The sequence below is a fragment of the Bufo bufo genome, chromosome 3 (genome assembly GCF_905171765.1).
Source record: "Bufo bufo chromosome 3, aBufBuf1.1, whole genome shotgun sequence".
In the NCBI taxonomy this organism is placed as follows: domain Eukaryota; kingdom Metazoa; phylum Chordata; class Amphibia; order Anura; family Bufonidae; genus Bufo; species Bufo bufo.
In genome coordinates this window covers 551,450,266-551,475,462 of record NC_053391.1, presented here as the reverse complement: position 1 = coordinate 551,475,462, position 25,197 = coordinate 551,450,266, and the positions used below count along the sequence as shown (strand labels likewise).

Genomic DNA, 25,197 nt, shown 5'->3' with positions numbered 1-25,197 from the left:
TCCCACTTAATTCAGGAAGCAGGAGCGTGAATAAGTGACGTCAGTCACGCGCCGGCCGCCTCGCTCCCACTCGCTGCAGTGCATTCGTCGTGAAAGTAAGTACAGAGGCTGGCCATTTTATCAATAGGACAGAGGACATTTTATCAATAGGGGCCCCTTCATATATAATCGCGGCATTTTCGGGTCGGCCGAATCGCCATATCGCATTTGCCGATTATCACGATTCGATTATTTTTGCGATATATCGTGCAGCCCTAATGGCCACCAACTATGTTGGAAACCTCAAAGAGAGCACTATGCATCAGCCACTGTTTTCCTTTGGTGGTGGTGGTGTTACAGTGTGGGCAGGTGTGTCCAGTCAATACAGAAATGCCCTACACTTTGTGAATGGTACAGTGACACAAATTCAGTCATTGTGCCTCTGCATGAACAACACAGGCCTAATTTCATTTTCATTGCCGATAAATGCGCTAGCTCATCGAGGTTGCATCATTAGGGAACAGCTGCTGGAGACTGGGGTACCTCAAATGAAGTGGCCTGAACTTTCTCCAGACCTGAATCCCATTGAAAACCTATGGGATCAGCTGAGTCGCCGTGTAGAAGCTCGTAACTCTGTACCCCAGAACCAAAATGACCTGAGGGCCGCCCTTCAAGAAGAGTGGGATGCCATGCCTCAGCAGACAATAAGTCAACTTATGAATAATATGAGACATTATTGTCAAGCTGTAATTGATGCTCAAGGCCACATGGCCAAGTTATTGAGACATTGACATTTATTGTGATGGGTATACCCACCTCTGTTGTTGGCTTTTGTTTCAATAAATAGTTTCAGATTAGGAAATCACCATTGCATGCTTCTACTTAAATGCCCTACTTTCATTATATATTATCACTGTAGCGTGACCTTTTTAGATTTTCCATAAATTTCACCTGAAAGCCAAATAACCTTAACTTTTTGTGTGTAGTGTATATTAGACAGTTTTTTGCTTTCGTATATAGGGGCACATTTATTAAGAGCGGCGTTTTACCGGTGGCCTCTCCATAGCTTCGGTGGGTCCTCTACCAGTTCTAAATGTAAGACAGCTTCCAAGCTGTCTTACATTTAGGCTATGTCTACACGACGACATTTGTAGCGCGTCATTTTGTTGCACTAATGTCGCGCAACAATTTTTATAATGGCAGTCTATGGTGTCGCACTGCAACATGCAACATGCTGCAACTGCGACGCAATGGATTTTCTGCGACTGTTGCATCACAGTCGCAGCATGTTGCAGTTCGACACCGTAGACTGCCATTATAAAAATTGTTGCGCGACATTAGTGCAACAAAATGTCGCGCGACAAATGTTGTCGTGTAGACGTAGCCTTAGACCTTTTTCTACGCCTACAACAGGCATAGAAAATGGTAAAAGCAGAAAAAGAGGTTTGTTTATTCTGGACTATTAACTCATTCCAATCACATGAAACTCATAATAGATTACCGAGAGGTTTGAGAGTTTTTAAAGAAGTGTCGCAGTACTAAGACCATATGGATTTCACTGAGCAATGGAAAAGTCTGCACGCTGAACATTCATTTAAGTTAATGCAGTTGGTTTTGAAAAGGAATATAATAGAATATGAGACAGTAACGCTGGAGCTAGAGTGAGCAAAAAAAGGGAGCGATATTGACCAGCAACCAACTGCTGTTGTTTTTCAAAAAATTGGAAAAGAAAATTATACCCATACAAGCAGAAACCAAAGAGAGAAAGAAAGATAAATTCCTGAGAGACAAAGAGGATTATTATAATGGTAGAGTTTTTGATTGGAAAGAGAATAGAAAAACATATAGGAGAAAAAGACAAGGTAGAAAGAGAAATACAGATGGTTGGGCCACAGAATCAGATTCAAGTGCTTCGGAAGATTTGAATAATATGACATCCGCTACTAATATAAGAAGAGAAATAACAACTGGAGGTACAGTTCCCCCTTTAGAAGAAGGACCAGAAGGGGGCGATCAAAAGGGAAGAAACAGAACAGGAGGTTACAAAAGGAAACAAGTATCTTGGAAGCGAGAAGACTAGATGTGGGAAATACTGAAGAGATACAGATCCAGTGGAGTTTGAAGTGGATCTATTCAAAGCTATCAGGAAACTGAATCTGTACAGATATTATAAAAACGATAAAAGACCAAAGTAAAAGAGGGAGAAAAACCAAGTGTGATAAATGAGTTTGGATTCTGTGTGAGCAAAATACAGGATCAGGTAGACAAAGATGTGGTGAATACATTATTGGACCTACAGGGGGAGACAGTACCAACACAGATGGAGAAGAAGGTGTCTAGCTGGTAGCAACTTGTGAGATGTTTAATGTACCCCAGGTTGAGGAAAAATATCAGCAAGGGGGAGGAACGAGCCCTACAGTGGCTGATTGAACAAGAAAATATAATAGCGAAACCAGCTTATAAGGGAGGCAATATAGTGTTAATGCGGAAGGAATACTATGTGAAGGAGGCAATTAGAAGATGAGGAAGTATACATACGATTGACGAGTAACCGCATCCCAAAACATCAGAAACAATTAAAGGGGTTGTCTCATCATGGACAATGGGGGCACATCGCTAGGATATGCCCCCATTGTCTTATAGGTACCTATATCGAGAATGGAGCCCCGCAAGGTGGTGGCTGGAGGACTCCTGTCCGGCCTCCACCAAGCCGGCTCCCCAAAGTAGTGAATGGGAGCGTACCGCGCATGCGTGGCCCCCGTTCCCATTCATTTCTATGGGGCCGACCGAAATAACCGAGCCATCGCTCAGCTATTTTCGCCGGACCGATTGTCACACCGGTGACAGGTTTTAGAAGGTCTGAAAGATTATCTGCACATTAGTGATCTGACAGCCTCTTTTGGTTTTGGTTTTACTTTGTCTGTGTGTTGCTTGTATGTCCACACCTCCTGTTCAGGTGTGGATCATGTGACCTTTACCTCCCCCTATTTAGTCTGACTTTACCCATCATTTCTTGCTCTGGATAGCTTCATTTGGTTTTTGGAAGAGCTGGAGTGTGGTTCTAGTTGAAGTCCTGTTCATCCATCAGCCTCAGAAGTTAAGTGTTCAGCTTGTTGTCGTTTGGTGTTCTCCCCTACTACATCCGTGACACCCATACAAAATGAATAGAGGGCGGCTGCACATGCGCAGTGCGCCCTCCTTCACTTGCGGGGCTCCGTTCTCGATATAGGTGCAGGTCCTATCGGTGGGACCCGCACCTATAAGACAATGGGGGAATATCCTAGCGATATGCCCCCATTGTCCATGATGAGACAACCCCTTTAAGGTCCTTATTGTTGAAATATATGGAAAAGGAAGGGATAAGGGAGAGAACAGCAGAAAGATTGTACCCCAGATACACCACAAAACCAATGTGGTATTTTGTACCTAAAGTACATAATTAGGTGGAAACCCCACCTGGACACCCAATAGTGTCAGGAATAGGGCCAATTACAGAACACCTTTTAAAAGGGGTACCATCATATTTGAAAGATACTAATGATTTCTTGAAGGCGATTAGAGATATACAGTGGCAAGAAGGGGACCATATAGATGTGGAGAGTTTATATACAAGAATACCGCAGGAATTGGGGGGTTCAAGCAGTAAGATATTGGAATGTTAGAATAAAATTGAGGAATATGTGGGTTTTGTGAGCAAAGCCGAGATTTGTATTGACACATAACACCTTTATGTTTGCTACTAATTTGTACAGCATTATCAAAAAACGGGGACAGCAATGGGGACACCGGTTTCCTGTATATTCGCAAATTTGTTTTTGGCAACCTTTGAGGACGAATATGTATTCACCACCAAAAATATTTTTGTGAGTAATATAAAGCTCTTTTTGAGATTTATTGATGATGTATTGTAATCATTATATGAGGAATTTGTGGAATATCTAAATACCCAAAATAACATGAATATGAAGTTCACTAGAAAAATAGATCCCAGAGAACTGGAATTTCTAGATGTAAAAGTTAGTGTACAAGGAGAAACATTAGTTACTAAGGTATACAGAAAACGTGCTGCCACAAATTCCCTCTTGCACTTCAGGAGCTCCCACCACCCACATGTAAAGAGATTGAGAAGGATAGCTAGTGAAGACACAGATTTTATACATCAGTCCAAAGATTTAAAGAGAAGACTCCTAGAGAGGGGTTACCCTGAGAAAATAATTGGTAGTTCATTTTTGAAGGCAGTGAGAGAAAGAGAGAGATCAAGGAGAGAAAATAAATAATAAACAAGTAAAAGGGAAAAATGAGAGAGCAGCGTTTACCTTTAAGTATACACCTATGGCAGAGACCATAAGGAAAGCCATCTTAAATAATTGGCATATACTTGCCTTTGATGAGGATTTAAAAGAAAAAACTAAAAATCTACCCTTGATTAGTTTTAGAAGAAGTAAGACCATTAAAGACAAGATAGAGACAGGGACTGGATCACGGTCCTAGATAGAACATGTCAAAGAAGCACATGGGGGAGATGGTGACATCCTCACATGTGCAGGAATAGAAATAGTAGGAGCATTAAAAAATGGAGGAGATAGACATCGTTCACTACTTCAAAAAGAAGCCTCTTTTAAACAAATGCAATGGGGCCTCTAGGCTTTAATGATGAGAACGATTTAGGAGTTTTCATTTAGCAATATGTGTAATGGTGCTTTGTTTTTAAATAAATGTTTGTGTATCGTTGTCATAGTGATGACGTCATACGTGGCATAAAGAGTTGTGCGCGATGACGCCATCACGTGGGAGGCCAGGTGAAGTGCGGTTAGTGCGAAACAGCCGTCGCCTGAGCTGAGTGAGTGCCCGGACCAGTGGCCATGTTTTAATGCGAATAAACAAGCTGCAAAGGGACTTGGTAAGTGCCGCAAGTTTATTTCTTCTTTATACCACATGAGAAAATGGTAAATGAGACGGGTCTGGCAGACCCTTCCCCGCCCGCCCACACTACTGCCACAATTTTAGACCTGGCGTGAGCGGGGAGATCTTGCAGATTGCGGTACAACTACCTGTTGCGCCACAATCTGCGCCTGAAATACGCCTAATTTTGCCATATTTCAGATTAGTAAATGACTCCCATAGTCACTATAAGTATGCCTGAATAGAACACACGTCTTGGCTCTTTGGCAATTGTGCAATGTTAGAAAAAATATGTTAAAATAATGCAATTAAAAACTGCTCCGAGTCTGTTTAATTTTTTTTTCTAAAAAGATGTGTTCTTAAAGACAGCAAATGTATATATGGTTTAACTTTTTAGAATTATATCCGCAATAAAATACGTGATAAGTCCAGGTCAAACCTGAGATCTCTCATATTGTTCTGACTGTTCCAAGAATAACACGGGAGAGAATTTAATGAAGATTTATACTGCCTCCATTTCATTTTGCAAACCTACCAACAAAACCACTAAATGCAAACTGATGTAAAATCACAATTCTGTCTCTTTTTCTTTATTATAAAAATGTATAACAATACATAATATTTCCATGGCGGATAAATGTAAAACCATGTATATTTCATTCCCGTAATCAAGTACACCATCTTTATGTTGGTTTCTATTGTACAATGTAAAACTAATTTGCCTTTTTTAAGGACCATATAAAATGCAAAGCTTATTAAAATTGGTATTAGGAATAATATTGCCAGTTATTGTTCACTGCATTGAGACATGTAATTCACGCACACAATACATTTTGATAACTTCCATTTACACAGATATGTGTGAATAAGGCTGCTTTCACACTGCCGTTTCTGGGTCCGCCTGTGAGATCCGGTTCAGGGCTCTCACAAGTGGCCCAAAACGGTTCAGTGTAGCCCCAATGCATTCTGAATGGATAAGGATCCGCTCAGAATGCATCAGTTTGCCTCCGTTCAGCCTCCATTCCGCTCTGGAGGCCGACACCAAAACGTTGCCTGCAGCGTTTTGCTGTCCGCTTGATGAAACTGAGCCAAACGGATCCGTCCTGACTTACAATGTAAGTCAATGCGGACGGATCCGTTTTTACTGACACAATATGGTGCAATTGAAAACGGATCCGCCTCCCATTGACTTTCAATGTAAGTCAAAACGGATTAGTTTTTTTTTTTGTTTTTTTTTTCATGGTAATGCAAACGGATCCGTTCTGAACGGATACAAGCGTTTGCATTATAGGTGCGGATCCATCTGTGCAGATACCAGACGGATCCGCAGGTGTAAAAGTAGCCTAATATTAATCATTTGAAAAACCTTCTGCTATAGGTTTGCTTTAAAAATGTCAGGTATTTTGCTGCCTGAACTGTTAGGAACATGCGCCAGTATTAGTCATTGATTAATATTCTAACTGTCATATTTAAAAAAGGGATTTGCTGAAATTTTTATATTTGACCAGTACTGAGGATGGGTCATCAATATGCGATTAGCGGGGGTCCTGGGAATCTGTATGAAAAGGCTGTGGTGCTCCAGTGAGCGCTTAGGCCTCTTCCTAGGCAATGTGACGCCATGTTCATAGGTCACATTGCCTAGGCGCAGCTCAGTCCAATTCAGGTGACAGGAGCTGAATCTCCTTAAAGAGACCAGTCCTATATGGAGACTTACTGGAAGTACTCCCTGGTATGGAGACTTGTTGTCAATGCTCAATGGGAAATGAATGTGCAAAGCGATATCTCCAAGAAAGAGAAATATCTCGCCAGGGCCACCTATTGGAAGTTGTTTCCTATGAGTCAAGATCTGACTTACCAACAAGCCTTGGGATTTGACAAGGCCTAGCTATAATTCATTGTCAAATTGATGGAAAGTTGGATCTCGACTTATAAGAAACGATTCCCAATAGCTGGCACTGGGGAGATGGCTCTCTTTCTTGAGAGATACTTCTGCATTTTCACAGGAGATAAGCCACCACCAGAGAGTGTGTGTATATGGTGGGGTCTGAAGAACAGCTGTTAGTCAACTAAGCATTCGGACTGGAATTTAAAGGCCCAATAAGCATTAGACTACTGTCGGTGAACCTACTGTTTTTGACAGGACCAATCTGTATGGGGAACTCTCAACCTTCTGACAGATGATATGAAGGATGAGAAGAATAAGACCAGTCAAATTTAAACGCCCAATCCTTTTGTTTTCCCAAGCGATAAGATGGTGCCAGGTGTCTTTCTCTCCTCTCCCCACCGAAACTATACATAAGAACACACAACACTCTAGAATACTTACCCTGAGGTAGAACTTTCAGATAGTTTCTTCTTACATTCAGTTCACGCAAAGACTTTAGAAGACCTATCTGATGTGGCAAAGATGTTATTTCATTGCAGCTGATGTCCTGTAGTAACAAAATGAACGACACTTAAATGCTACTAGTAACTAAACCCTACGATAAATGCCTTCTTGGGTTATGTAAACTATCAACACACATTTTACAGGTAACACTAGAGTCACACCACTTTTGTGGATTATGTATGGTGGATACACTGGAAAGATATCATACAGTATATATCTAAAGGCATAGACTTTCCAGACTGTCATTAGCTGTAGAAGTGTGCGCGTTTGGCATATTTGGCATAAGTTTGGCCAGTATATATTGGTTTACTTTGACTGCATAGAAAACTATGAGGGCATTTAAAGGGGTTTTCTGAGATAGGTCATCAGTATCTGATCAGTAAGGGTCCCATACCCGGGAACCCTGCCCATAAACTGTTTTCAGAAGGCATCAGCACTCGCAGTAGCGTCTTCTCTCAACTTTGCCTAGGCCATATGACATCACATTCACTGGTCACATGTCTTAGGCGCAGCTCCGATACTGCGATACTAAGCACAGCCTCTATACGATGCACGGCACTGTGCTTGATAAGCAAAGAGTAGGACGCAGCGCTACTTGCGAGTGCCAGTGCATTGGCGGGGATCCTGAGTGTTGGACCCCCACCGATCAGATACTGATGGATGACCTAACTAGAGGATACGTCATCAGTTATAAAATTTCTGAAAACCTCTCTTATATCAATCGGTGGTGGTCAGGAGGGTCCACCTTCTGCAGCAGTTACAGTATGTGCTATATAGTACAGGGTGGGCCATTTATATGGATACACCTTAATAAAATGGGAATGGTTGGTGATATTAACTTCCTGTTTGTGACACATTAGTATATGTGGGGGGGAAACTTTTCAAGATGGGTGGTGACCATGGCGGCCATTTTGAAGTCTGCCATTTTGAATCCAACTTTTGTTTTTTCAATAGGAAGAGGGTCATTTGACACATCAAACTTATTGGGAATTTCACAAGAAAAACAATGGTGTGCTTGGTTTTAACGTAACTTTATTCTTTCATGAGTTATTTACAAGTTTCTGACCACTTATAAAATGTGTTCAATGTGCTGCCCATTGTGTTGGATTGTCAATGCAACCCTCTTCTCCCACTCTTCACACACTGATAGCAACACCACAGGAGAAATGCTAGCACAGGCTTCCAGTATCCGTAGTTTCAGGTGCTGCACATCTCGTATCTTCACAGCATAGACGATTGCCTTCAGATGATGCGAGATGTGCAGCACCTGAAACTACGGATACTGGAAGCCTGTGCTAGCATTTCTCCTGCGGTGTTGCTATCAGTGTGTGAAGAGTGGGAGAAGAGGGTTGCATTGACAATCCAACACAATGGGCAGCACATTGAACACATTTTATAAGTGGTCAGAAACTTGTAAATAACTCATGAAAGAATAAAGTTACGTTAAAACCAAGCACACCATTGTTTTTCTTGTGAAATTCCCAATAAGTTTGATGTGTCAAATGACCCTCTTCCTATTGAAAAAACAAAAGTTGAATTCAAAATGGCCGACTTCAAAATGGCCGCCATGGTCACCACCCATCTTGAAAAGTTTCCCCCCTCACATATACTAATGTGCCACAAACAGGAAGTTAATATCACCAACCATTCCCATTTTATTAAGGTGTATCCATATAAATGGCCCACCCTGTATAATGTGCTCCCTGTACTAGGACTGACCTCGCAGATCTGTGACAATTATAAATGCATTTTCGTTATCGCCTCCTGTTTTATATGTCCAAAATAAGAATGACATAGTAAGCAATTGTCAATATATTTCATGTTCACCAAGGCATTAATAACATTTTACCTTAAATATTGCAAATACTGTTGTCATTTAAAGGGAATATGTCACCAATGTTATGCTGCCCTATCTGAGTGCAGCATAAACTAGTGATAGAGACCCTCATTATAAAGAACGGTCACTTACTATTTTCAGGCCTGATGGTTTCTTACAATAACTGGTGAGCAGTCCATTCAATGTACTGCACACGATCGGGATTCCTCATATTTATGAGCTCCCAACTGTGCACCCCCAACCCCTGCTGCTGATTAGCAGCTTTTTCCCTATACAAAGTATAGGAAAAAAAAGCTGTCAATCATCCAAGGGAAGGCCGGGTGCACCTCATGAATATCAGAACTCCAGCACTCAGATCCTGCTGGAGCTTCTCACTGGCCAAGTAATAGTAAGTGACCCTATGTTTCCAATCAGGGTCTCTGTCACCTATTTATGTTAATGACAAATTCCCTTTAAAATATCCTATTTAATCCAAAAATGCTATTCTGCATTGTCTATATCTCCATGTACTTAGTAATAAATAATGTGATTATAACTGGTAAGATACAGTGGAATGCAAAAGTTTGTGCACTCCTGGTCAAAATGACTGTTACTGGGAACAGTTAAAGGGCTTCTGTCACCCCACTAAACAGTTTATTGTTTTTTTTTGGTTACTTATAATCCCTATACTGCGATTTATACATACATACTGTAATTAATCATTTTGGTTCAGCAGATTATGTTAAAAACGTACTTTTAAAATATGCAAATTACCTTGCTACCAGCAAGTAGGGCGGCTACTTGCTGGTAGCAGCCGCATCCTCCTATCCTAAAGACGCCCCCTCCGCATGCTGATTGACAGGGCCAGTGGACGGGATCTTTGTCTGCTGGCCCTGTTTGCATTAAAAATCTGGCGCCTGCGCCGTACCTGTCTTCAGTCGGCGCAGGCGCACTGAGAGGCGGACGCTCGCTCGGCCGCTCCATGCTCAATGCGCCTGCGCCGATGACGTCACATCTACACCCGACGCAGGCGCATTGAGGATGGAGCGGCCGAGCGCCAGATTTTGAATGCAAACAGGGCCATCAGAGAAAGATCCCGTTCGCTGGCCCTGTCAATCAACATGCGGAGGGGGCGTCTTTAGGATAGGAGGATGCGGCTGCTACCAGCAAGTAGCCGGCCTACTTGCTGGTAGCAAGGTAATTAGCATATTTTAAAAGTACGTTTTTAACATAATCTGCTGAACCAAAATGATTAATTACAGTATGTATGCATAAATCGCAGTATAGCGATTATAAGTAACCAAAAAAAAAAAACCAGTTAGTGGGGTGACAGAAGCCCTTTAAGCAAGTTGAAGACGGAAACATTTTTTTTTTTTCATCTGTTACATTTTCAAAATAACAAAAAAAAGCAAAGGGGCCCAAAGCAAAACTCTGGGCACACTGCATGGTTAGTGCCTAGTAGCGCCCCCTGCGGCAAGTATCACAGCTTGTAAATTCTGAGTGTTAGCTGCTTAGAAGAACCCCCGGCTGCTGTTTTTTGGGACAAGGTTAGAGGAGTCTGAGTATTTATAAAGCTTTTAAATTCCCATCACCTGGCCTTTCTTAACGATGATTGTGAACAAGCCTTAGGCTACTTTCACACTGGCGTTTCTGGGTCCGCCTGTGAGATCCGTTTCAGGGCTCTCACAAGCGGCCCAAAACTGATCAGTTCAGCCCCAATGCATTCTGAATGGATAAGGATCTGCTCAGAATGCATCAGTTTGGCTGCGTTTGGTCTCCGTTGCGCTTTTGATGCGGACACCAAAACGCTGCTTGAAGCGTTTTGGTGACCGGCTGACGATGCAGAGCCAAACGGATCCGTCCTGACTTACAATGTAAGTCAATGGGGATGGATCCGTTTTTCACTAACACAATATGGTGCAATTGAAAACGGATCTGTCCCCCATTGACTTTCAATGTAAGTCAAGATGGATCCGTTTTGACTTAGACTTTTTTTTGAATGAATAATGCAAATGGATCCGTTCTGAACGGATACAAGCGTTTGCATTATCGGTGCGGATCATCCGTCTGTGCAGATACAAGACTGATCCGCACCAAACGCGAGTGTGAAAGTAGCCTTAACCCTAACAGGCTATTTAAGGTCTCATATTCTCCTTGGGTTCCCATACCTTTGCAAGGTACTCCTTTCCTTTTTTCCCTCTAAAATTGTACAAAACCAAAATAATACACTGATATCACTTTGAATGCTGAAAAGTGTGGTTCATCTTTAACTTTATGCCTTTTGGAGATCATTTTATCTTCAACTTGCTTAACTGTTCCCAGTAACAGTTATTTTGATCAGAGGTGCCCAAACTGTACAGTTTACATGTTATTAGTTTTAAGGATGACTTCACACCACCATTATTTATTTCCATTGTTCTGCTCCACAACAAAAATAGTGCTGAGGTTGGCATATAACTGACCCGAAAGGAACCACACAAACTCCATTGACTATAATGGGGTCCATTCAGTTCCGTCAGAATCCTGCTTTTTTAGCCAATGCAGAACAAGCCCTAATAAGATTACATCACAAATTACCATATTTTTCCCTTTATAAAATGAACTTTTTTCTCTCAAAAGTGTGTGTGTCTGGGGGGGGGTCAGTGGCATTGCATCTCATAAAGCAAATACTAGTGAAACCTACCATTATGGATGCGCTCATTAGTATGCAGGAGGTGCGGGGAGCAGTGAGTAAAGCGCTGGCTGTACTCACTGCTCCCTGGTCTTCTCCGGGCCCACACTGCACTGTCTTGACTGCATATAGTGTGCACACTATGACCTGACTCTGTGCGATGTCAGGTCACAGTGCAGTGTGTGCCCAGAGAAGACCAGGGAGCAGTGAGTCCAGGAAGAGCCAATGGATGTGCAGAGTGGCGGCACCATCTGCAGCATTAGAGGAATATATATTGGAATTTGATCTGAGATCTGATCTGGGGGTCTGATCTGAGGTTTGACATGGGGTCTGATATGTTTGTCTCATCTAAGGTCTGATATGAGGATCTGATCTGAGGTCTAATGTGGGGGTCTGATCTGAGGTCTGATGAAGATTGGGAGTTTGATCTGAGGTCTGATGAAAAAAATTTTTTTCTAATTTTCCTCTTCTAAAATCTAGGTGCTTCTTATAAAGTGAAAGAAAACTAGTTTTTAATGACGGTTATTTAAAGTAGCTGATTTTTTTTTCTCTGATTTTATTTGGCACATGCTCAGTAGCACACTTTTATATTTAATTATCTATGAAGTCCTGGAAAAGGCTTTACTTAACAGTGATGTGACATACGAATTACACCAGAGTGTAAAATGATGCAATTGATATAGGAGGGGGATAAGGCCTCTTTCACACGGGCGTCATGTTTTTGGGCCGGATGCATTCAGGGTGTGTTCAGTGAAACTCGCACTATTTTGCAAGCAAGTTCAGTCAGTTTTGTCTGCTATTGCGTTCAGCTGTTCAGTTTTTTCCACGCGGGTGCACTGCGTTTTGATGCGTTTTTCACGCGCATGATAAAAAACTTAAAAGGGATTCTGTCATCAGAACTATAACCTAAACATATGGCGATGTCCCTAGTAATACACAGAATCCTAAAGTGAGTTTATCAAATGCCCCTGTGGCTCTATAATTGTAAAAAACAGGTTTATATCACCTGTCACTCACTGCAAAATGTGTCTCATGGTGAAGGGTGCCCGGCTGCAGCCATCTCGTTTAGGTGCCCAGCGCCGCCTTGTGAAGTGAAATCGCCGCCCTCCTTTCATTAGATCTGCCTACCTCACGTCATCACTGCCTCTCTAACGTCCGCTCGCTTCAGCCAGATCCCGCGCGTGCGCACTAGGTATAACCTGATGCGCCCGTGCAGACTACTGGCAGCGGCCTCGTTTAGCGAAGTGCGCATGCGCCGGCCGGCGCACTTCGCCCGAACCTGCGGGATCTGGCTGAGGAGAGCGGACTTTACAGAGGCGGCGATGAACTGAGGTAGGCGGCTCTAATGAAAGGAGGGCGGCGATTTCACTTCACAAGGCGGCGCTGGGCACCTAAACGAGATGGCTGCAGCCGGGCACCCTTCACCATGAGACGTCCCCTTGGACACATTTTGCAGTGAGTGACAGGTAATATAAACCTGTTTTTTACAATTATAGAGCCACAGGGGCATTTGATAAACTCACTTTAGGATTCTGTGTATTACTAGGGACATCGCCATATGTTTAGCTTATAGGCCTAAATTCTGATGACAGAATCCCTTTAAGGTTTACAAACAACATCTCTTAGCAACCATCAGTGAAAAGCGCATCGCACCTGCACTTGCTTGCGGATGCAATTTGTTTTTCACGCAGCCCCATTCACTTCTATGGGGCCAGGGCTGCGTAAAAAACGCAGAATATAGAACATGCTGCGATTTTTACGCAACGCAGAACTGATGCGTGAAAAACAACGCTCATGTACACAGACCCATTGAAATGAACGGGTCAGGATTCAGTGCGGGTGCTATGCGTTCCAGTCACACATTGCACCCGCGCGCAAAACTCGCTCGTGTGAAAGGGGCCTAAGAGTGGTTACAAAATACATATATGTATATACAGATTTAATTGGCTAGTATACTAGCAGAATGACAATTACTATATTAAGACACGTCACCATGCCCCTTATGTCATCTACAAGACCAAGAACACTGGCACAGTCGGGTGCATCCTACATGATTACTATGTGCTGCCGGTCTTGTAATGCTGCTTTTCAGTTCAAGCATTATAGTAATTTGTGACAAATTCACTGCTGTCACTTTGGCCTTTTCATTTTAATAAATCTTTTTCACTAAGTGATTTTCCAAAGGTCTTTCAGCTGCTTCGCTGCCAGATTTCAGTTTTTTGCACTAAGAAAGTACCAATTTTTAAGTCATTAGATAAAGTTCACAGTATCCCACGGGCTTGGATAAATCTGGCTCACCTTAGATCCCACACATCAGCTTTAGGTTACAACTCCCCCCAAAAAGAAAGAAATAAAATAAAATGCAACTGAGGAATACAAATGTTATATTTAGTGACATACCAGCTCCATTAACTGCTGTAGTTGACCTATTTCCTCTGGCAGAAATCCAAGCTTATTATTACTTGCGATTAAGACTTTTAGGGGAAGACCACATATGCAGGTTGGCAATGAGGAGAGTTGATTTCGGCTGGAAAAAAAAAGAAAGAAAATGGTAGTATTCTTCATCAAGCTGTAATTTTCTTAGGTGTTTCATAAAGTCCTTTTAAAAAAAGCTGCAAGGTCCCTCGTGTTTTCAAAAGTGCAGCTGAACAGTGTCCAAGAGAGCGATGTGAAGAGTGTTTCACAGCCAAATCTCTATATACAGCGAAGAATTAGTGTGTGGGAGGAAGAAAAGGCCTACAAAAAGAGCTATGTGCGAGAACGTGTGGAATACTTCTAGGAGGCTTCCCACAAGACAGCTCTGAATGTTGTGCAGATTCATCTTTTCATTATAACAACCAAACAATCAATGTATGATATCATAAAATAAAACAAAACACATGACATACAGTGAGGAACAGAAGTATTTGAACACCCTGCGATTTTGCAAGTTCTCCCACTTAGAAGTCATGGAGGGGTCTGAAATTCACATTGTAGGTGCATTCCCACTCTGAGAGACAGAATTAAAAAAAAAAAAAAATCAGGGAATCACATTGTATGATTTTTAAAGAATTTATTTGTCTTGCACTGCTGAACATAAGTATTTGAAGACCTGAGAAAATCAGTGTTAATATTTGGTACAGAAGCCTTTGTTTGCAATTACAGAGGTCAAACGTTTCCTGTAGTTCTTGACCAGGTTTGCACACACTGCAACAGGGATTTTGGCCCACTCCACACAGATCTCCTCTAGATCTGTCATGTTTCGGGACTGTCGCTGAGCAACACGGAGTTTCAGCTCCCTCCAAAGATGTTCTGTTGGATTTAGGTCTGGAGACTGGCTAGGCCACTCCAGAACCTTGATATTCTTCTTACGGAGCCACTCTTTGGTTATCCTCGCTGTGTGCTTCGGGTCGTTGTCATGTTGGAAGACCCAGCCACAACCCATCTTAAATGCTCTGACTGAGGGAAGGAGATTGTTGCTCAAAATCTCACAATAAATGGCCCCATTCATCCTCTCCTTAATACAGTGCAGTCGTCCTGTCCCCTTCGCAGAAAAGCACCCCCAAAGTATGATGTTACCACCCCCATGCTTCACAGTAGGGATGGTGTTCTTGGGATGCAACTCATCCTTCTTTTTTCTCCAAACACGACGAGTGAAGTTTAGACCAAAAAGTTCTACTTTGGTCTCATCTGACCACACGACTTTCTCCCATGCCTCCTCTGGATCATCCAGATGGTCATTGGCAAACTTCAGACGGGCCTGGACAGGTGATGACTTGAGCAGGGGAACCTTCCATGCAATGCATGATTTGAAACCATGACGGCGTAGTGTTCTACCGAACAGTGACCTTTGAAACTGTGGTCCCAGCTCTCTTCAGGTCATTGACCAGCTCCTCCCTTGAAGTTCTGGGCTGATTCCTCACCTTTCTTATCATCAGTGATACCTCACGAGGTGAGATCTTGCATGGAGCCCCAGTGCAAGGGAGACTGTCTTTAGCCTCTGCCATTTTCTAACAATTGCTTCAACAGTTGATCTATTTTCACCAAGCTGCTTGGCAATTGCCCCGTAGCCCTTTACAGCCTTGTGGAGGTCCACAATTTTGTCTCTGGTGTCTTTTGACAGCTCTTTGGTGTTGCCCATGGTAGTAGTTGACTGACTGTGGGGTAGACAGGGGTCTTTAAAGAGCTCAGCCAGGTGCTACCAAGTTAGATTAATGAGTGGAATAGAGGTGGACTTTTCAAAGGCACAGTAACAGGTATTTGAGAGCCAGAATTCTTGCTGTTTCTCAGGTGTTCAAATACTTATGTTCAGCAGTACAAGACAAATACATGTGATTTCCTGAATTTATTTTTTAAATTCTGTCTCTCAGAGTGAGAATGCACCTACAATGTGAATTTCAGACCCCTCCATGATTTCTAAGTAGGAGAACTTGCAAAATCGCAGGGTGTTCAAATACTTCTGTTCCTCACTGTATGACATCAGGGGATTTTCTTTTTTGTAAATTTATATTACTTTTGCTTATTGAAATAAGTGATTATTATCATTCAGCAATGCTAAATCTGTGGCTACAATCCATGGAGACTATGCACACGTCCATTACCATCCCATTAGCGTCTATAAGAGGCCCGTCAACCTTAGCTTGGAAATCTTCAGGGATGCGGGATCTCTGCAGAAGAAAGCCAAAGGGTCACTTATGAGAGCCAGTTTTTCTTCATTCTGGCAATCAGTGTGGTTCCCAGCCCCATTGCCACCAGATGAAAACTATAAATCTTTATGGCATGTAAGAAGTTTCAAGGTAAAAAAAAAAACAAAACAAAAAAATAAAGTAAATAAAAAATTAATAAAATAGTAGCTGAGACACGATCATTTTGTTATAAAATAAATAACTTATAGGGGTATTCCTGCCAGAAGAATTTATCACCTATCCAATGAATAGGTGATAAATGATTGATCAATGTGGGTTTGAACCCTGGGACTGCCATCAATCACCAAAAACAGGACACCCAAGTCACCAGTTCCACCCAGTCGCAATACCATGCAGCATTATACTCACGTGCTCCGTGGCTGCCGGGCGCTCCTTCTCATAGGTCTGTGCGGCGCATTGCTAATGCTATAAGCATTAGCAATGCGCCGCACAGACAGAAGAAGGAGCGACCGGCGGCCACGGCGCACGTGAGTATAATGCTGCTCACTAACATACCATGGCAGCCAGGACTTCAGTAGCGTGACTCCTGGCTGCCATGGTAACCGATCGGAGTCCCAGCAGTGTGATGCTGAGGCTCCGATCAGTTATATGGCCGGCACATTCATGGGCCACAGTCCGTCCCCTCCTACTCTGTTCTCATTGGTGGTCAGCGGCAGCCGCGCACAGTGGGGAGGGAGGGACTCCCTCCTTCTCCACTGTGCCGGCTCAGGAGAACATGGTGCGTGCCGAGAGTGCAATCATATCGCGGTCCGGCGATATAGGCGATATGCACAAAATCCATATCGTGGCACAAATTTATATCTCATATCGCCTATATCGCCCACACCTAATGGGCAGTATATGGCAGTACTGTGGTTTTATTTTTAATAACAGCATATGGATGCTCCATTATTTAGATGTACAGTATGGTGGTACTATTTAAGGGTATACTTTTACAGTGTTCTTTACATTTTTAGTCATATACCCCTTTTTGGACTATAAGACTCAGTCTTTTAGCAAGAAAACATTTTTCTAAAAAGTGCCCATATCTTATAGTCTGCAGTCACTCTGGTTATGTACTGACCCCATGTCTTATTCATCATCAGGGCCCTTGAGCACTATTTCAGTGCTTGAGGGCTTGTCGGGGCCAAAGCGGGCCAAGGTTGTCTAGGCAACCTTGATGCGTTCCGCAGAGAACTCTCACTGTTTGCTGAGCTCGGGCAGCAGGGTGAGGGGGAGTGCTTCTTTAACCACTCATATTTCTGGATCGAGAGCAACTAGATATGGTTCTGGTCTTGTCTGAAAGCTGTCTAAGCTTTAAATCAAGATCAGAATCACAGCATTATCAACTACATCCGGAGATATCGCTGCTAAAAAATCATGTCAGAAATTATAAAAGGTTAAAGTGAAAGCAGGTTTCCTCTGCTTTCACTCCCAAACCAATTTCTAACAGCTATATCTCTTGATGTTGTAGAGATAATGCTGTGACCTAAGCCAGCTGAAAAGGGACTTATGGGTATACACTCGGTGGTTCTTTATTCTTATTCTTTTATTTTTTTTTCAAGCATGTTTTAAATTTTATTTTACTTATACTAATTATACCAGTCCTTTTTTAAATGCTTTATTAAAATGTGCTTTATTGAAGGAGCTCAATCACCCCTGACCTGTGACCCATGGTGTTTTGTATGTATGTGTGTATATATGAATACATACACATATCTGTGCATGTTTTTATAACTGTTGTGTAGAACTGTTGTGTCATGCCTGATGAAGGGGCCCTCTACTTCATGAAACCACCAGGGAAGGTTGAATAGGTAGAAAATATTTTTTTCAAAATTTTTTTAGTTATCCAAACCTGGGGTGCAATTATAGTCCGATGCGTCTTACAATCCGAACAATACGGTAATTTGTATGTCAACTATTTTTCTAGGCTTTATTATGACAGTGCTGCTTATACCCCTGTTTGTGTGTATAGTAATACAGTATATGGCTGTATTTTTTGTATGTTCTATGTAGACTGTAGCCAGATTAGTTATATGTACAATGTATAGCTGCACCATTACATGCAGCAGTATCTTGTCTGGCAAAATGCAGGTATCTATGCAGAAAATCTGACATGCCTCATTATGGAATCCATTGGGCGCTAACATTGTCTGGCATATGCCAGATCCAGCGATTCCACTTTTCTGTACCTTTGCTGGAACCCAAAAAAAAATCTGTATTTTAGCGCAGAAGTGAACCTTAGCCTTAGCTGTGGGCTTTACTAATTTATTATATACTGTATTCGTGCAGCATCAAGAAGTACACAAGTTAAGTGATAAATTTAAACCTAAAAGTATGGGTCCTCAGATTCAATTTCTCGGATGGGAACACGGTATACGTTATACATTTTCTGTGTTGCTTAAGTGGAGGCATTTCAAAAATGTGTGGTTTTATCTAGAAGGGCTGAGATACAATATTTGCTGTAGAAGAATTTACACAATCCTAGTTTTAAATAAACAGCTTGGTTAAAAACAGTGTAAGGATGCATCAAAATACATTATACAGTAATGGAAACACTCTGTAAAACAAATACTGTATATTGTTGATTGCATATCAAGGCTACACATTCCATGACTAAGAACCAGCATGTATGGTAAAAAAGTAGCATTTAGAAAACGTAAACTAAATCTATTGTGCCGCTGGAAAGGTCATACTTGATAGTTCACGTACAGGTTAATACCGGTTCCCAGCAGTATGAACATTACAAACCATAATGGTTTACAATGGAGCAAGCTCACAGGTATAGCATACAGATAGTCTGCCTCTCACCCAGCGACCGTTCAAGAGTGGTTGCTTGGTATTACAACTGCACGGGTGACAGTCACAATGTTACCGGTGGTAAACCATATTTGCTGGCAGTCTATTTGTCTATTTGTAATGTCCATATTACGTAATGAAAGTATTAATGGATATTTTTTGAGAAATTTGAGAATTAGTATTTTAGAATTCCTGCGTTTAAACCAGTACGTGTAGCCTTTCCAGTGATGTGAGTGCAGTTTACTACTACTTTTTAAGAAAAATTGCTGATAATGTAAGGGTACATCCAAGCAGGGCAGAGAAAATTTGTTGTGCATTTTACAGTGGCAAAGAATAAAATCTACAGAAAGAATGGACATGCTACAGATTTAATATCTTCCATAGTGTATGGATGTGTGTCACGATCAGTGTGGGGGGGAAACTCCACAATAAACACAGGAGGGAAGGGGAACAGTAACTGGGCCTGGAAACTAAGGAAGAAACAGGTCACCTCATAGACAACCCTACTCTGAAGGTAGGAATATTCATATGCAGGATACCTAGGCCTTTATATCCCTATAAGGCCCTGGAAAAGGTTAGGACCACAGACAACCCATTTCTCCCAAGATGGACAAATGGAATTCTCTGTCTCAGGCCCAGATACAAACAACAGAGAAGATAACCAACACAAACAAACATGACACTTAACTTCTGTAGAGACGGATGAGCAGGAACACCAGAAGCAAACTCACACCAGCTCAGCCAAACCCAAATGAAGCTATCTACCGCATAGTCAGAAGGGTGGGGTCAGACTATAAAGGGTAGAAGTGATGACCACTGAGCAACAGCTGAGAAAAGGGAAGTGGTCATTAACCCTATCAACAATGACTCAAGTGAAATCAAGGAGGCTTTTAGATTCCTCCACGCTCAGCCAATCTCCTTGATTCCCTGACATCAGTCACCTGAGGGACTGTGACAGTACCCCCCCCCCCCCTTCTACGGGTGACCTTTGGGCACCCAGGACCGACCATATCAGGATGGGCTCTGTGAAAGGCCTTCACCAGACGATTCCCATTAACATCGGCCGCTGGAACCCACATCCTCTCCTCTGGTCCGTAACCCTTCCAGTGGACGAGATACTGGAGGGATCTACAGAGAACTCGGGAGTCCACAATCCTGCTGATTTGAAATTCGAAATTACCGTCCACCATGACAGGAGCGGGAGGAAAGGAGGACGGCTCAACAGGCTTGACACATTTCTTGAACAACGACTTGTGAATTTTCAAAGCCTGAGGAAGTTCAAGACGGAAGGCTACAGGGTTAACAATGGCAGTGATCTTATATGGACCAATAAATCTTGGGCCCAACTTCTAAGAAGGTATCTTAAGCTTAAAGGTAACCTGTCACCTTCAACAAACATCCCAAGCCGGCAGCAGTACCTTAGAGTAGCCAGCAGCATGGTTTGTAACAATCATTTTCTTCCTGAAAGCAGATGAAGCAAAAGCTGTAAAAACGTTCTTTTATCCCCTGCATGGCGCGCTTCTCCACACATGCTTGAAGTCAAGGAGGCAGCGTCCTCCTTGCTTCAAGTCAAGGTAACCACGCCCCCTTCCCTGCCCCTTCTCTGTGACTGACAGCCGGCTGTTCGGCAAAGCCAGCCGAACTCTCGTGCATAAGCGCAGTTAGTCACAGCGTAGGGGCAGGGAAGGGGACGTGGTTACCTTGACTTGAAGCAAGGAGGCCGCTGCCTCTGTGACTTCAAGCCTGACTAGAGAAGCACGCCAGCAGGGGATTAAATAACGTTTTTACAGCTTTTGCTTCATCTGTGGGGGTAACTCCTGGTTACCACTCTCAGAAAACACATCAGAAAATTCTGAAATGAACGAGGGTACAGTTTTAGTGGTGACAACAGAGAAAGACGCATTAAGACAGTTGTCCATGCAAAAATCACTCCAAACGAGAATCTGTCTCGCTTGCCAGTCGATGGTAGGGTTATGTTTGCTTAACCATGTTAAGCCCAAAACCATTGGAGCAGGGAGACCCTCCAACACATAACACGAGACAGATTCCTGATGGAAATCACCCACTCTTAAATGGATGTCATTTACCACCTGCGACAGGCATTTTTAGATAAGAGGTGCAGAATCAATTGCAAAGACAGAAATGCTTTTCTCTAGTGCACTAGTAGTCAACCCATGAATACGAACAGACTGTACATCAATCAGGTTAACCCCAGCCCCACTGTCCATAAATATCTGGATTTCCACAGTTTTTGACTGTAGCCCCACCTCGGCAGACAGGAGAAATCAGGTACTACCAATAAATGACAAAAGTAAGTTTTCTTGCTCCCCACCCACACATTACCAATAGTAATTTGGGGATTAAGCGTGTTTTTTTTTTTTGCTTACACCTTGACGCTGAATGTACGGACAAATATTCACGAATTATCCCTTTTTTACACAATAAAAACAGACTCCCTTCATCTGACCAGAGCTCTTACCAGCAGTCCCAGGAGTAGCTCCCCCCAACTGCATAGGCTCCTCACAGGGCATAAACACAGGTGTCTCTTTACCATAAGTGTCTAAGGAAGCCGCCACCTTATTTGACAGTACGTCCTGAGGGTGAGGACCCTTAGATCTACCCCTCAAGCGTCTATCCAGACGTCCAGCAAGGGACATAGCTGCTTCCAATGACTTCGGTTTTTCATGAAAGGCCAACACGTCCTGCAGTCCCTCAGATAGACCCTGACAGAACTGGCTACGGAGAGCAGGATCATTTCACTCTGTATCCGTAGCCCATCTCCTAAATTCAGAGCAATAGATTTCTGCAGAGCGTTCTCCCTGCCGTAAACAACGTAACGGTCTCAGCCTCAGAGATCCGATCAGGGTCATTATAAATAAGACCCAAGGCTCTAAAACATTCATCTACCGACTGGAGGGATGGTGATCCGGTCAGCAGAGAAAAAGCCTAAGACTGTGCATCATCCTTAAGCAAAGAAATGATCATACCCACACGTTGACACTCATCCCCAGAAGAGTATGGAAGCAGCTTAAAGTAAAACTTACACGATTTCCTGAACCGAATGAAATTGTCACTACCCCCAGAAAATCTGTCCAGGAGGGCAACCTTAGGTTCAGGGCAGGCCTCGTATCCACCATCGGAACCAGCCGCCTGTGGTCTCTGAATCCGTAAGACTGTCGCGCGGAGGTCAGCTACCTCCAAAGACAGTCTCTGCAGCTGTTCGACCAGTGCAGACATAGGATCCATAACTGCACTGACCTGAACGAAATGGCGGTTTATTTGGGCGGTAGATAATGTCACGATCAGTGTGGAGGGGAAACTTCACACTGAACACAGGAGGGAGGGGAACAGTAACTGGGCCTGGAAACTAGGGAAGAAACCGGTCACCTCCTAGACAACCCTAATCCAGGCCCTAACTATCTATCAATATGAATAGACCTTGAAGGTAGGAATATTCATATGCAGGATACCTAGGCCTTTATATCCCTATAAGGCCCTGGAAAAGGTTAGGACCACAGACAACCCATTCCTCCCAAGATGGACGAATTGAAGTTTCTGTCTCAGGCCCAGATACAAACAACAGAGAAGATAACCAACACAAACAAACTCGACACTTAACTTCTATAGAGACGGACGACAAGGAACACCAGAAGCAAACTCACACCAGCTCAGCCAAACCCAAATGAAGCTATCTACCGCATAGTCATAAGGGTGGGGTCAGACTATAAAGGGTAGAAGTGATGACCACTGAGCAACAGCTGAAAAAAGGGAAGTGGTCATTAACCCTATCAACACTGAATCAAGAGAAATCAAGGAGGCTGTTAGATTCCTCCACGCTCAGCCAATCTCCTTGATTTCCTGACATCAGTCACCTGAGGGACCGTAACAATGTGATTTGTTAGAATCTGTTCCACTTTGCTGCTACTCTTCCACTGCCATTAGTATAGAGACTCTCAAGACAACGATGTCCTCTATAACATTGTGCAAGCTACAGTATTTTTGACACAATCTTGAGCAACATTTCATGTTTATTATTTTTGTAGGATGTACAGTTTATTACCCTGGAACGAACAGCACTAAGTGCGGTATATTATATTAGGAAACCAGAGCATCTAAATCTATGAGTGACCAACAGGCTGATAGCCTTATACACTAGTCTCTGCACTAGGCTTTTATATATGACATTATTATGTATTGTCTGTTGAGTACAACCCCAAGTCAAAAAAAAAAAAAGTTTTAGATCTGCACAGACCCATATTTTATTCACAATAGATCATAGAACACATATCAGATGTTGAAAGTGAGACATTTTACCACTTCATAAAAAATTTACTAATTCAAAACTTGATGGTAGAAATGAATCTCAAAAAAACGTTGGGACCAGGGCAACAAAAGTCTGGAAGAGTAAGTTATACTAATAAAAACAGCTAGGGAGCAATTAGTTCTTAAGTCACATGACTGGGTATAAGAAGAGCATGTTAGAGAGGCAGAGTCATTCAGAAGAAAAGATAGGCAGAAATTCTCCAATCTGTGAAAAAAATGTGTCTAAAAATTGTGAACCATTTCAGAAAAATGTTCCTTAACATAAAATTGTGAAGACTTTGAATATCCCACCATCTACAGTACATAATATTGGAGATCATGGACACCGTGTTCTGCCAACTAAAGAGGAGAGGGACCATCCAGCTTATCAGTTCAAAATCCTACATCTTTGATGGTATGGGGTTGTATTAGTGCCTATGGCACATCTAGAAAGGCACCATCAATATAGAGGTTTTAGAACAACATATGCTCCCATCCAGACAACGTCTCTTTCAGGGAAGGCCTTTCATATTTTAGAAAGACATTGCTAAAACTAGGGCTGCACGATATGGGAATTTTGTGCGATTGCGATTAGGGCCCTAAAAATTGTGATAACGATATGCGATGCGATATTTTAAAGGGAATTGTGCTAGAGGTCTATTTGCTTGGATTTTCCCATATGAGCCGCTGACGCGGCTGGGTATGACATACTTATAGGGGATCTGTGGATGGCACTGTTATGGGGGATCTGTGGATGACGCTGTGTTGTGGGGGATCTGTGGATGACGCTGTGTTGTGGGGGATCTGTGGATGACGCTGTGTTGTGGGGGATCTGTGGATGACGCTGTGTTGTGGGGGATCTGTGGATGACGCTGTGTTGTGGGGGATCTGTGGATGACGCTGTGTTGTGGGGGATCTGTGGATGACGCTGTGTTGTGGGGGATCTGTGGAGGACGCTGTGTTGTGGGGGATCTGTGGAGGACGCTGTTATGGGGTGGATCTGTGGAGGACGCTGTTATGGGGTGGATCTGTGGAGGACGCTGTTATGGGGTGGATCTGTGGAGGACGCTGTTATGGGGTGGATCTGTGGAGGACGCTGTTATGGGGTGGATCTGTGGAGGACGCTGTTATGGGGTGGATCTGTGGAGGACGCTGTTATGGGGTAGATCTGTGGAGGACGCTGTTATGGGGTGGATCTGTGGAGGACGCTGTTATGGGGTGGATCTGTGGAGGACGCTGTTATGGGGTGGATCTGTGGAGGACGCTGTTATGGGGTGGATCTGTGGAGGACGCTGTTATGGGGTGGATCTGTGGAGGGCGCTGTTATGGGGTGGATCTGTGGAGGGCGCTGTTATGTGGGGGATCTGTGGAGGACGCTGTTATGTGGGGGATCTGTGGAGGACGCTGTTATGGGGGATCTGTGGAGGACGCTGTTATGGGGGGGATCTGTGGAGGACGCTGTTATGGGGTGGGATCTGTGGAGGACGCTGTTATAGGCGATGTGTGCTATGACACATAGGGCCATGGGGGGGGCAGCATAAGACATATAGCATCTTATGCTGGTCCCCCTCATGGCCCTATGTGTCCCCTCATGTGTCCTAAACTGCGCACATAACTGGCTTTGTGTGTAAAGTATTTTACTAGTGTGTAAAACAAGCTCTCTCCTATTGATAAC

General features: G+C 43.0%; 1 protein-coding gene across 3 annotated transcripts in view; it reads right to left on the bottom strand.

The window, feature by feature from the left end:
* LRCH1 (leucine rich repeats and calponin homology domain containing 1) overlaps positions 1–25,197 on the bottom strand; it is a 270,741-nt gene that overhangs the window by 125,877 nt on the left and 119,667 nt on the right. For all 3 annotated transcript variants that reach the window (XR_005777698.1, XM_040425450.1, XM_040425451.1), the window contains exons 3-4: positions 14,158–14,284; positions 7,208–7,313 (exon numbers count right to left, since the gene is read on the bottom strand). Coding sequence is in view for 2 of the 3 variants with exons in the window: in XM_040425450.1 (XP_040281384.1) it covers positions 7,208–7,313; positions 14,158–14,284 (233 nt within the window). In the remaining variant the exon portion in view is untranslated. The remainder of the gene's footprint in view (positions 1–7,207; positions 7,314–14,157; positions 14,285–25,197) is intronic.